The sequence below is a fragment of the Phaethon aethereus genome (assembly GCF_964289735.1).
Source record: "Phaethon aethereus genome assembly, chromosome: 28".
Lineage (NCBI taxonomy): Eukaryota > Metazoa > Chordata > Aves > Phaethontiformes > Phaethontidae > Phaethon > Phaethon aethereus.
In genome coordinates, this window is record NC_138604.1 from 2695295 (window position 1) to 2707314 (window position 12020).

The 12020-nt window shown below is 56.0% G+C and overlaps 1 protein-coding gene across 1 annotated transcript in view; it reads left to right on the forward strand.

The window, feature by feature from the left end:
* Positions 1-12020, forward strand: part of INTS3 (integrator complex subunit 3) — a gene marked incomplete at its 5' end in the record, with an annotated part of 43279 nt that overhangs the window by 9627 nt on the left and 21632 nt on the right. Inside the window, 7 exon segments of the mRNA XM_082011476.1 lie at positions 586-699; positions 961-1045; positions 2674-2740; positions 6263-6407; positions 7346-7475; positions 10801-10898; positions 11671-11862. Coding sequence (XP_081867602.1) covers positions 586-699; positions 961-1045; positions 2674-2740; positions 6263-6407; positions 7346-7475; positions 10801-10898; positions 11671-11862 — 831 coding nt within the window.

Sequence of the window (12020 nt, forward strand, 5' to 3'; positions counted from 1 at the left end):
GCTGTCGGACCTCGGAAGTCTTGTGTGAGCAGGAGCGGGTGGCATGGGATGATCGACCTCCATTCCTGCATCTCTGTGGAGCTCCCATGGTACTGAACCAGCATCCCATTGTAGTGACCCCAGTCCTGCGGACATCTTCAGCACGGTTCCAGTTGTCACTGGTGCCAGGGAGATTGGAGCAGCAATCTGGATGTGACTGTTTATTAACCGATCCTTCCTGAAGGACCGTTGTCTGTCGTTTCTTTCTAGTGTTGGTCTCTCCAGCGCTGTGGCAGGTGCAGGGAAGGCTGGGATGAGGACACAGAGACACCCGACAGCATCTGTTCTGGAGTGAGAAACCTTTGGCTCCTGGGGCTAAACCCAGTGAATCCAGCTGTCCATTTATAATGCCCCAGAGGATTAATGGCTCTCCCTGCCTGGCTCTGCAATGCCAATTCACGTCACTCCATGGGAGTCTGTCTGCCTTGACGTTCTTTCCCTGAGATTCCTTCATTTGCTGTTATCTGGTCAAGTGTGATAAAACCATTGTATGTTTTCCGTTATGGTCCTTCATCTGTAACCATCTCCCGCTCTTCTCTGCTGCAGTGCTACCGGGACTTGGCACTGGTGAGCCGAGATGGCATGAACATTGTTCTTAACAAGATCAACCATATTCTCATGGAGAAGTACCTGAAGCTGCAGGACACCTGTCGGACCCAGGTGAGGAGAAGGTCTTCAATTCAATTCAAAAGAATTGCTCCTTTCACACCAACCAGGCAGAGGATGAGCAGAGGGCTTTGGAGTGCGGAGGGCTTGGGAGGCAGTCGGCACCGGTGGAGCTCCTTTGCTCCATGTTAAGGGCTCGCCTTTGGAAGGGAAACGTGGCGGCATTTGCCAGCCGAGGCAGCCACGGTGCTGGGGAGAGGCATCGGGGTGGGGGGGTCTGTGGCAAAAGCCGCGCTGATCTCTCCCTCTGCCCAGCTGGTGTGGTTGCTGCGGGAGCTGGTGAAGAGCGGGGTGCTCGGTGCGGACGGTGTCTGCATGACCTTCATGAAGCAGATTGCAGGTGAGTTGTGCCACGGGAGCGAGGTGACCGCTGCCTTTATCCCCCCCTGCTCGTGCCGGCAGGTAGGGCGCTGTCAGTGACGTACCAGGACTGACTCGTGGCGTGCTGCATTTGACGTCAGAGCCAGAGCCTGTGCTGCCATGCAGCCGAGTCCGGACAGGCTTCCTGAGTGTCTCTACCCAGCTGACAGGCAGGAGCAGAGCGCACTGGCAGGCACCGAGCCTGCCCCAACCTGTCTGGTGAGGAAATCTCTCCAGGGAGGGTGGAGCAGAGGATAAGCCTTCAAGAGTCTGTTGCTCCCAGCAGCCACTACGAGGAGTGAATCACAGAGAGAGCCAGGAGGCTTCTGGCAAGTGCTGGAACAGCCAGGAAGTGTATTGGTTCCTGTCGCTGCCAGCTTTCGCCCCGTAGCACTGCACAAGAGCACCAGGATCATCCTTAGTTCCTGCTCTGACCTCTGGGATGGCAAGAGCCGTGCGTGTGGCTCCTCTCTAACTCATAAGAGATGCAGGAAGCTGCTTCACCCCACGTAAAGTCAGTAGCTCCTCCAGCTGGCACTGGCTGTGTGGCAGCCTGTAGTGTGTTCCCCCCAGCCCTCGTGTAAGCACCCCACAGCCGTGCACACATACACACGCCTTTCCGGATTCACAGGAACGGTGCCTCTTCCGTGTTCTCTGCTCGGCGCTGGTGTCGGCCGCTGACGTCCATGAAGGAGGAATTAATGTCCCACCATAAAACCTGACATTGTGTTTTTATTGTATGCGCCTGTGACACGGGGCTGGGCAGCCTGGATTGGAAATTGCCGTGTCTGCTCTTCAGGGGAGGAAGAATGGGGAGGGAGGGGACAGAGTCCTGAGTGCGAGCCAAGCTGCCCTGGCCCTGTTGTCCCAGTGTAAACACAGAACGTTTTAAAAACCACTGCTGAAGGCATCCCTTGTTTCCCCTCGCTTGCACCTCCCCATTCAGGGCCCCTTCTGTTCTGGAAGGATGCCGCTGTCTCACTTCTCACTGCTTTTACGATGCCTTAATTGTTATGATCCCATTGTTTAGACTCGCCTGCTTTAGGCGTTTTCGGTGCCCCTGCGAGCAGGAGTCCTGCTCTGCTCCCAGCGACGTTGGCCACAGGCTCCAGCTTCGTGCTGAAGGCCTGTGCTGAGGGCGAGACACCGCTTTGACACCTGGCCTTTATTTGAGAATTTGGCCATTCTTTGCAGACACTGTTTCCCCTTTGTAGGCTCGGCAGCTGCAAATGTTTTCTCTTTTCCAGCTACTGAATCTCATCCCTTTCTAGCTTCTCCTTTGCTTTCCAGGAGGATAATTCCCAACTCCATCTTATCACAGTTTTTTTGCAAGAACACTGTTGCAGCAAAGACCCCCTTGATTTCCTAATAGAAAGGCACTTGTACCCAGAAATGTGCTATACCGAGGAACAGCCAACCACACGGGTGGGGGCAGAGTGGGACCAGGCAGGAGCGTGTTCTCCGGACAGGGAGCAAACTCCTTAATTAGCTTTGCCTTATTGGGGGTGCAGGGACCAAAGCGGTCATGGGTTCGGTTGAGTCTGGCAACAGAACCGCACTGGTTCATCTGACTGGTTTTTCTCTTCCCTGTTGCTCTTTTGCTTTCAGGTGGGGATGTGACAGCGAAGAATATCTGGCTGGCCGAGAACGTCCTGGAGATACTGACTGAGCAAAGGTACGGCTGGTCGGGAGGCTCTGGCTGGTACAGCCTGAAGAGAGCAGCGGCCAGGCACGAAGCAAGGGAGAGCACTCCTCGTCTGCCTGCTAAGAGGGTGGTTGTCCTGCTCGCTGCAAGAGAGGCAGATTTCGGGGCGGTGTGTTTGCGGTGACAGCCTGCGTGGGAGTGTGTTGATGGGTTTTCCTGTGCAAAAGACCTCTGCGTTCCCTAACTGTGTTACCAAGCATATTTTCAAGCCGTGGCATAAATTTCTAGCTCTGAGAGCCCTCTTGCTGCAGGTTGTGTGTGGGAGGGTGTCCCGAACTCCCTCCTTAAGCAGACCTCCTCTGCGGGGTTTGGAGAGGGGCTGTGCGTCACCTCGAATAAGATGGTCTGCTGCCCGTCCCCGAGCTGTGTGCGAGGACACGGCTGTTCCCTAACGTGCGGCACCCGGTAGGTGGTCAGCCCACCCTCTCTGCAGTGGGGTGGCATCGCCTCGTGTGGCTGCGGAGCACGCCTGGCTCGGGAGCGGCATCCCAGGAATATTTTCTTCCTGAGTTTCCCCGAGCTGTGGGGGAGGTGTTCCTTTTGGAGGAGTAGGACAGAGTTAATTCCAAAAAGCTTCCTGTGTTTAAACAGCTCCTGCTTCATCAGGGCTGCAACTTTAATTTGTTGTGGACAGGCAATCTGGGAAGTATTGTCCTATGGGCTCAGCATTGTCCTTTGTTGGCAAAGCAGCCGCTAATTGATGATAAGCAGAATTCCGAACTGCAGCCTTTGGCTGGGCAGAGTCATTATTTTTAAATACCTGATAGCTTTTCACCGAGCGCTGTCTATAACAGCAGCGATTCTCCTTAAAATCGCTTATTACTGTGGTTAACAATCAAGTTGTTAAAGCATTTATTTGGCCACAGCTAACAGTCCCGGTGATTTTTATTCCAAGAATAGCTGTGCGGGTGTGTGCTGGTGCTGCGAGTGCCATCTAGTGCACCATGCACGGGAAGGAGAGACCCTCTGAGATCTTCTGGGCTTGGCTTACCTTCGGTTCTTTGCAGTATTGCCTCGGCTGCCTTTGTGCTAAGCTCAACTCTTCTGTTCCCAACCGTGTTTAAGCCCCTACCAGCTCTTGATGTGGTCTTTCCGCGCGCTGGTGCTACTCGCCGCTGCCACCCTGCGCCTTGGAGCGTCTCGGAAGCGCTCCTCGTCTCACCAAAGCACGTTGCAGCTCTTGTCTTGCAAGCAAATAACTGCAAACAGCTGGACTGTGGGAGAAATAGCAACTTCTCGGTGGTTGATCCAAAGCCACATCTGGCCGTGGGTCTGCAGGAGAAAGCTCCGTGCTGAACTTTGTCACTTGAGGAGAGGAGCTTGTGAGAGGAAAAGGCTCGTCCCCTGTGGAAGGTGTTGCTGAGGTGTCAATGATACGTCCCGTAGCAGCACAGAAACTGCCTGAGCATGGAGAGCTGCAGATTGGAAGGGAGCCCAAGGGAGAACCTGCAGCTCTTTGCCGGGATTTATGTGCTTTGATTAGGGGAAAGCCGGAGCTTTAATTAAAGCCACACATGTGAAGATCTGATGCCACATTCAGAGTGCTGAGTGCCTGGTTTAATTAAAAACAGTTATGGCAAAGCTGCTTCTCAAGCACTGCCTGCCTCGGAGGGGAGGCAAGTCCGCTACCTCTCGAAAGCCAAGTGTTAATTTAGCTGCTCGCCGCTAATGGCGGCACGAGTGCGATGCTTTTCATTTTCTCTGCCTGCCGGATCGATGAATCCTGTGGCTCTGGGTGGCTTTTGCCCCCCTTTGACAGCATCTTTATTTTCTGCCCAGCCCTCACTGGGAAAAGGGGGAGATGGTGACCTGCCGGCCCCCCCGAATCCCGGCCTTAATTACTCCCACGTCCTCCCTAACCTCCGCTCAGCGCCGTGTGCTGCCAGGCCAGCCCGCCCAGCCGACTAATTAACCTGCTCCCAGCATCCAGCTAGATGCAGGGAGAAGAGCCTGGGAAAGCAAACGCTTGTCATGTCTTCCCAGGCTCCCCCCGGCCCCCATGATTTAGGGCAGCTGCCTCATTTGCCGCTGGGCTAGCGTCTCTTCAGGTGGCCGCGGCGTTACGGCCGCTGCACGCAGCGATGGCGCTTCCACGGGACTTCTGATTTACAGCTCGCCGAGCCAGGGGCTGCCGTGGGTGATGGGTCACGCTGGAGGCACCGAGTCGGCCTGGCCCGTTCTTGGCATCCGGCGCAAATAACCAAATTGGCGAGATCTTTTTTACGGACCGAGGATATTTATTGTTGCGCTTAGATAAGGGAGGTGGAGAACGCGGCACGCCCAGCAGACCCGGCGCTGTCGCGCGGAGCAGGCAGGAGGCGGCGGCGGAGCTGGAAGCGCTTTGCCGGTGGGCTCTGCCGCCACGAGGGAGCGGGGCCGAAGCACCTGCCCGCACTCAGGGCGCAAAGCCAGTTGGCTGAGAAATAAATCTGTTTCCAGAAATCCAGTCCCGGGTACAGAGCCCCTGCGCTGACCAGAGCACTGCTTAGCCCTGTCCTTCCCCGAGGCAGGACAGATTCCGGCTGTGCCCACGACGAGGCTGCGATGTCTCTCCCACCACAGACCCTCTCTGTGCAGCTACATCTGCCCTCTCACAAATCTCCCGAGTATTTGATCTCCAGCACATCTATTTTACCCCTGTTTTTGCCATTTGACGCTTCCAGCTTCCCGACTGTCGTGACTGCTCTTTCCCTTCTGCCCCGCACGCTGTTCCCTGGTCAAGCCGGGGCAGGGGCAGCTCTTCTTCTGCCCCGAGTGCTGCGGGAGCTGCTTCCCAGCCCAGCTCAGGGCTCGAGAGCTGCCACCTCTCGTTAACGGGCCCTGGGTGACCTGCTGCTCAGGCTGCCACCGATTTTGCTGGATTAATCCACTTGGCAGACTGGCAGCAGAGGAGCATGAAAACAGCTCTTGCGCGGGTGTGCGTGAGAGCATTTGGGGCTTGGTCGTACGGGAAAGTCCTTTGTAGCTTGTCCTGGTGCATCGTCTCGTGCTCGGTGCTGTTCTGGAGACCAGTAAAGAGGCTCTTGTGGCAGTCAGTGCTAGCATCGAGGTCAAGTCTGTTCATGGGGCAGCAGCTCCCTCCGCTCGCTCCTGAGCGCTTTATTGCTTGCGGTTGCAAACGTTAGATTATTGAGGCAGCGAACATCTCTGTGGCCCTGGAAATCCACCCAGCGCATCGCATGAACGTGTCTGCCACTCTGCCGGAGAGCTTGGGGTGCGAGCACCCAGATGCTAGACTGTGATGGGACTGTCCCGGGGGAGGAAGAGGTGGACCAAGCATAGCAAGCACCTGGTACAGAGCAGGGAACCGTCTCTGGATGAATGTTCTCCGGGCTGGGACAGCAGGCTGGAGTCCCTGCCCTTGCTGTTTCCTTTGTGCCTCTATTTCCCCTGTCCTGAGCCTCCGTCTTTATATCACTTCTGGCTGTGGTTCCCTCACCGAAATGGCTGAAGGTGATGTTTTTTTTTTTTTTTTCCTTTCTTCATTTCCAGAGAGTGGGTACTGAAAAGCAGCCTTTTGATAGCCATGGCGGTGTACACGTACCTACGGCTCATCGTGGACCATCACGGCACGTCTCAGCTCCAGGTGCTTCGTCAAAAGGAGGTGGATTTCTGCATCTCCCTCCTCCGGGAACGGGTGAGCAAACGAGGGGACGCAGGGGATGGCTGGGAAGAGAGACCTGCCTCTCTGGGGAGTCTGTGGCTGCGTGTGGTGGCATTGCCTGTGTTCCTCCTGCAGCTGGAAGTGTGAGACATGCTGGTTCCTCAGAGTCACCGTGCAGGCAGTGGCATGTGGTTCATTCTCAGTGCAGGCTGTGAATGACTTTTGAACCCATTTACACCAGCTATCCCGTCAGACTCCAGGCTGTAGAGAGAGGGAGAGCAGCTCTTTTGATGGGCCTGCCTCATTTCAGTCTCTTCTACTCGAGCCACGAGGGCTGAAACCATTCTCTTTCGGCTGCTTGCCGCTTATCACAGCTGCAAGAACATCAGCTCACCCCTTAGGGAGGCAGCCAGTGTCTTCACAGTCTTGGAGAGAAGACGGTAGCCAGCTGCAGGCCGCTTTTTGGTCCATATCATGCAGGAGAAGCCACCAAAGCGAGGCGTGGGCAGAAGTCCTTGTGTTTGGCATCCTAGCCCTGCGGGACGTGATGGCTCTGCAGCTCCCTGCCCACTGGACCGAGTGCTGCCCGCTCTCCCCTTCCTCCTCGCTGGGCGGGAAGGACCAAGTGTCAAGTCCTAGCTTCAGAGACTGGCTGCAGTCCTGGAGAGAAAATGTCAGATTTATGGGCCGATTGTTTGCTTTACAAGAGAGAGAACATTTTAAAATAGCTGCTGACCTTCCCGCCTGTCACCCTGCCTCTCAGAACCTGCTAGCTTCAAAAGAGGGGCAGGCTGCCAGGGGCAGGAGTGTAGATATTGTGCAAAGAGTGAATCATCTGGAGCCGGCGGTAAGGTTGAAGGACTGACTGTTCCTCCCTTCCCTCCTCCAGTGCCTTCTCCCTTCCCCCTGCTCAGGAGCAGGTAGACAGTAAATGAGATTTTTTTTTTTTTTTTCCCCCCTCCTTTCTGCAGTTCATGGACTGTTTCATGATCGGCCGGGACCTTGTACGGCTGCTGCAAAACGTTGCAAGGATACCCGAGTTCGAGCAGCTCTGGAAGGACATCATCCACAACCCGCAGGTCCTCAGTGCGCAGTTCACAGGTAGGCAGGGCCAGGGCCGAAGGGGCGGCCAGCTCCATCCTGCCCTGCCCGCACGCAGGGAACAGCCTCTGCCAGGGCCCCGCTAGCCGCAGGCAACCCCCTCCTGCCTTCACACGCCCTTGCGGCAAGGCTGCCATGACTGTCGGCCCGTTCCAGGCCGAGTTGGAGCACGAGTCCTGCACAGCAGCTGTTTTTCACTCAGCAGACCCCGTCTGGCCCAGGTCTCGGGACCGTGCTGGAGCCAACAGGCTCTATTACAGCCCTACTAAAGCAAAACACATTGGGTGTGTGGGTTCCTTCCAGATACTCTCTTCGAGGAGAGCATGCAGAGAGAGCTATAATTAACCCGTGTGATCCCACCTCCATCAGCGTCAAGGCCCACGTGGCTGCTTCCAGAGCCCCTCTCGTCACTAACTAGAAGAATACGCCTCCAAAAGCAGCTTTCTGCTGGCTGCAGGGAGCTAAGGAACAGGGGCAGGCCCTGGACCAGCCTCCCATGGCCAGCTCTGGAGTTTGGTAGCTTTTGACGTTTTTTTAAATGCTGCAGTGGTCTTGTAGGCGTCTGGGCTTTAAACCAACCTGAAAAACAGATACTTCAGGCAGCTGTAATGACAGATCATGAAAATGCAGCCAGGCCACGACGAGGGTCATCAAATTGTGTTGCTTGTTCTGGACTTAACACTTCCATAATTGTATTTGTTGCTTTTTTTTTAATTAACTGATTTATAAGCTGAGATGAAACTGGAGCCCAAAGATATAAGGTGTCTGAGTTCTTCAGACTCTCCAGAAAAGAGCCCAATGAAGCTCCATAGCTCTAAAACAAGAAGTCCAGAAGATGCAGCAACTGACACTTTCTAAATGGGATTTTATTTCTCTCGGTAGTCTTGCACGCTTGGTGTGCCAAACACTCAGCCGTGGAGCGCTCTGCACAGTCTGGGTCAAAACAGACATGATGGAGAGAGTGTTATATTTATAATTTTTATTGGTATAAATTATTCACTTCTCTAGGGGCTGTCACATCATTATCTGTCTGCAGCAATTCTAGTGAGTCTTTGGAAATGGGGCTTTAAAGCGTTCTCCCCCCACCCCCAGTGCCTGTTCTCCTCTCAGGGGCCGCGTTAATGTCATTTTAAAGATCTCAGATTATGCTCAGGGAAACTGGCAGCACATCATTTGATTAAATGCTCCTTAAGCTCTGTGATCTGTGGCTTCTTCTCCATCTCCAGAACCTGTCTCCTGTCATTGCTGGTCTCTGCTGAGACTTGCCAGCTGAAGGGCTGGAGGGACCCGGTTCCCCTCTCTGGGTTATCAGAGTTAGCCTGCGGGGCTTGCGGAGGCAGAGGAGTCTTAGCCCTCCACCTAAGGAAAGCTCACGTTTCACACTTCCAGGGCTCAGTCCTGCCTTTTCCTGTACGTTCGCTAGAAGCATTTTTTAACTCTGTCTGGATCTTCCCAGCTGAGTTTTTGCGTCCACGCTCGGAGTGTCCTGCGGCACCTAACAAACATCCCTCCAGCTTCACTTGCTTCCCACGCCGGAGGAGGCAGCTGATCAGGGTTATTTCCTGGTATGCTGCCAGTTTTAGCCAAACGATCCAGCAAAATGATACCTATATTGGGGCTAGTATCAGTGCTCCCGACTCATTCTCTTCTGACATCTCGCAAACTCCCTGTGATTTTTGCCCTTTCTCCTTTGCTCCCCTTTTTCTTCTCTTTGACACCACAACCAGTAGCCCGTGGCATTGCCCAACGGTTCGTAGAGGTGAACCGACGCCTGGGTAAGCGCCTGCGCGCAGGAGCGTGTTTCTCCTTGCCGTTTCAGCCGCAGAGCGCCGGAGCAGGCAGAGTTCGCGCGCAGCCCTCGGGGCGGCAGGGAGAGGTGGGCTGTGTCTGGCAGCGCACCAGGAGGGGGGTGTCACTCCTCCCTGGCCCGCAGAGGACCCCGCAGTTGGCTCTGGGGGCCGAGTGGGAGGACTTTGAGCAGAAGCTGATCTGTCCAGGGGTGCCCTCATTCATGCTGCTCGTAGGGAGCCTGGAAGGTCGCCTCCCCAAAATAATTTCCCCTGCAGTTGGTCAGAAGACTATTTCTTTGCCCTCTTGCCTGCTGTTGAGGGCCTGTAATAATTGCTCTGCAAGGTGGCTATTATCTCTAGCAGCTGCCAGTCCGTGGCTCTTGGGTTTGTATCGCTCGGTAACCTCCGATCCGAGTCAGCTTTGCTGAGCTTCACACTCCTGCAACCAGGGCCAGCGCTCAGCAGCACCGAGAGCAAGGGAAGACCGCAGCAGGGGGTGGCTGCGGGCGGACGCAGGGTCCATCCCTCCCTCTGAGCAGCCGGGAGCTCTTCACAAGCGAGGTGCTTTTGTGGCTCTCTTCCCCTGACGCGCAGCTCGCCTCACCCTTTCTCTGAGCTCCGCAGGAGCTGGCGTCTGTTCTTTCTGCTTTGAAGCTTCCCTCCTCCAGCCGTCCCCCAGGTGTGACCCTCCGGCTGCGCGGCAGAAGGACGACTCCCAAACGGCGAGAGAACGAAGCGCACCTCGTGTGCGCAGCGTCCCTGGCGCCTGCCTGTCTGCGTCAGAGCCGGTTGCCCTATAAATCCTTCAGGTCTTGTCAAGAAGCAGCAAAGCCTCTCCGCTTGGGTCATAAATTCCTCCTCTTGCAGCTGTCTGGGAACACAGCGGCTTTTGCAGCCTCCCCTCCTCCTTCCCATCCTCTACACGCGTGTGCACGCACAAGTTTTCTGTTAAATCTGATCTTTGTTGTTACATCTGGGGACCTTTACTCCGGGGCGGGGAATTGGACTTGCACACTGGCACAGCCCAGGATGGGCCACTCTTTATGCCAGCCCTGCTTTTCGGTTCCCAGGCCAAATGGTCTGTCCGAAGCCATCAGCTGCGGTGGAACAAGTGGTTTCACTGCAGCAGGGACAAGGCTAAGATCATCTTTGTGCTCCCTTGCAAGGGGGTGGGAGATGGGGAACGTGCTCGGTTGGTTACGGCTTGGAACTTGGCGTCTGGACTTGCTCATTTCTCCTCCAGATCTTGTCCCTGCCCTGCTGTGCATCCTCCCTCCCTTTCTCCAGGCTCTCCTTCCTGGCGTCCTCGTTAGTGATCTCTGACAACAGCTTGCTCCAGACAGGAGGTGTTGTAGGAGACCTTTTCCAGCCAAAATCTTGATCCCTTTCCACTGCCTGTAACCTTGGGGAAACGGAGCTTAATGCTCCGAACTCAGCTCGCTGCGGGTGTTGGTCGATCCCTGCCTGGATCCCGTTCGTGCCGTGCCGTCCATGGGGCCGTGCGAGCGCAGGCCGACCTCTCTGTCTCTCCCCAGGTGTCCTGCAGCTCCTCCAGTCGAGGACTTCTCGCAAATTCCTGGCGTGTCGCCTCACTCCCGACATGGAAACCAAGCTGCTCTTCATGACCTCACGGGTAATTCCCTCACGCTCGCTGGGGCTCCTGTGCCAGCACGGGGGGGAGGAGGGCACTCGTCCCTGCCCAGTCCAGGGTGCACCAGTCCCATTCCCACGCTGGTGCTGGGCATGGGGAGGGAGGGCAGAACACCAGTCTGGGCAAAGGGCAGAGCTTTATTGGTGCGAGCATTTGTTGCTTCTGGCATCTGATAGCGACGGGAGGAGGAGAGACTGCCCAGCAGGAGCTGATGCAGATGGGCCTGAGACATCCCTGGTATTCATTAAAAGGCACAAAACAGCTTTGCAGGAGAACATTGCTCCTGGCTGGCCGCTTTCCAAGGCGAGCGCTTTCTCTGAATGGCCGCGATGCGGTGGGTTATCGGAGCTCTGACAACAGCAGCCGTATTCAAGAGAGGCCAGGAGCTGCGCAGCGACAGCAGCGGGGTTAACTGTTATCTGTGTTCGCACACCAGGCAGAGCTTGCTTCCCCCTCGCTCTGCCTCCGGCCCAGCCGCTCGCCGGCTGAGGCTGCTCGCAGGGGCTGCGCTGTGCCGCGCACACGGGGCGTGTGGTCCCGTCTGCTCAGCTGGAGACGGGCCCTGCGTGAGAACGCTGCACAATGGCCTTTTGGTTCCTCGGTCTTTCTGAAGACGCCGCCAGCACGGGGCTGACGGGGAGTGGGGCGTGAAGCAGCGTTTGCCAAAAGAGGCAGCTTAGAGGATGGCAGACCATGGTTCTAGCAGCCTTTCCCCGAGCCTTGAGCAAAACCTGCGTCTTCCCTTTTCCTTCAGGTCCGGTTTGGCCAGCAGAAGCGGTACCAGGACTGGTTTCAGCGGCAGTACCTGTCCACCCCAGACAGCCAGTCCCTGCGCTGTGACCTCATACGCTACATCTGTGGCGTGGTCCACCCCTCCAACGAGGTGCTCAGCTCCGACATCCTCCCACGCTGGGCCATCATTGGGTGGCTGCTCACCACCTGCACGGTGAGTTGCGAGGGGCAGACCCGAAAGCGAGTCGGGTAATCCCCTGGGATCTCTTCCCTTGCGGGGAAGGGGGTAGCCTGCTGATGCTGGAAGCTGCCGGGGAGGCTGGGATAAGGTGTTTGCTGGCTGGGCTGAAGGAGATTGTTGCGGAGCAGTGA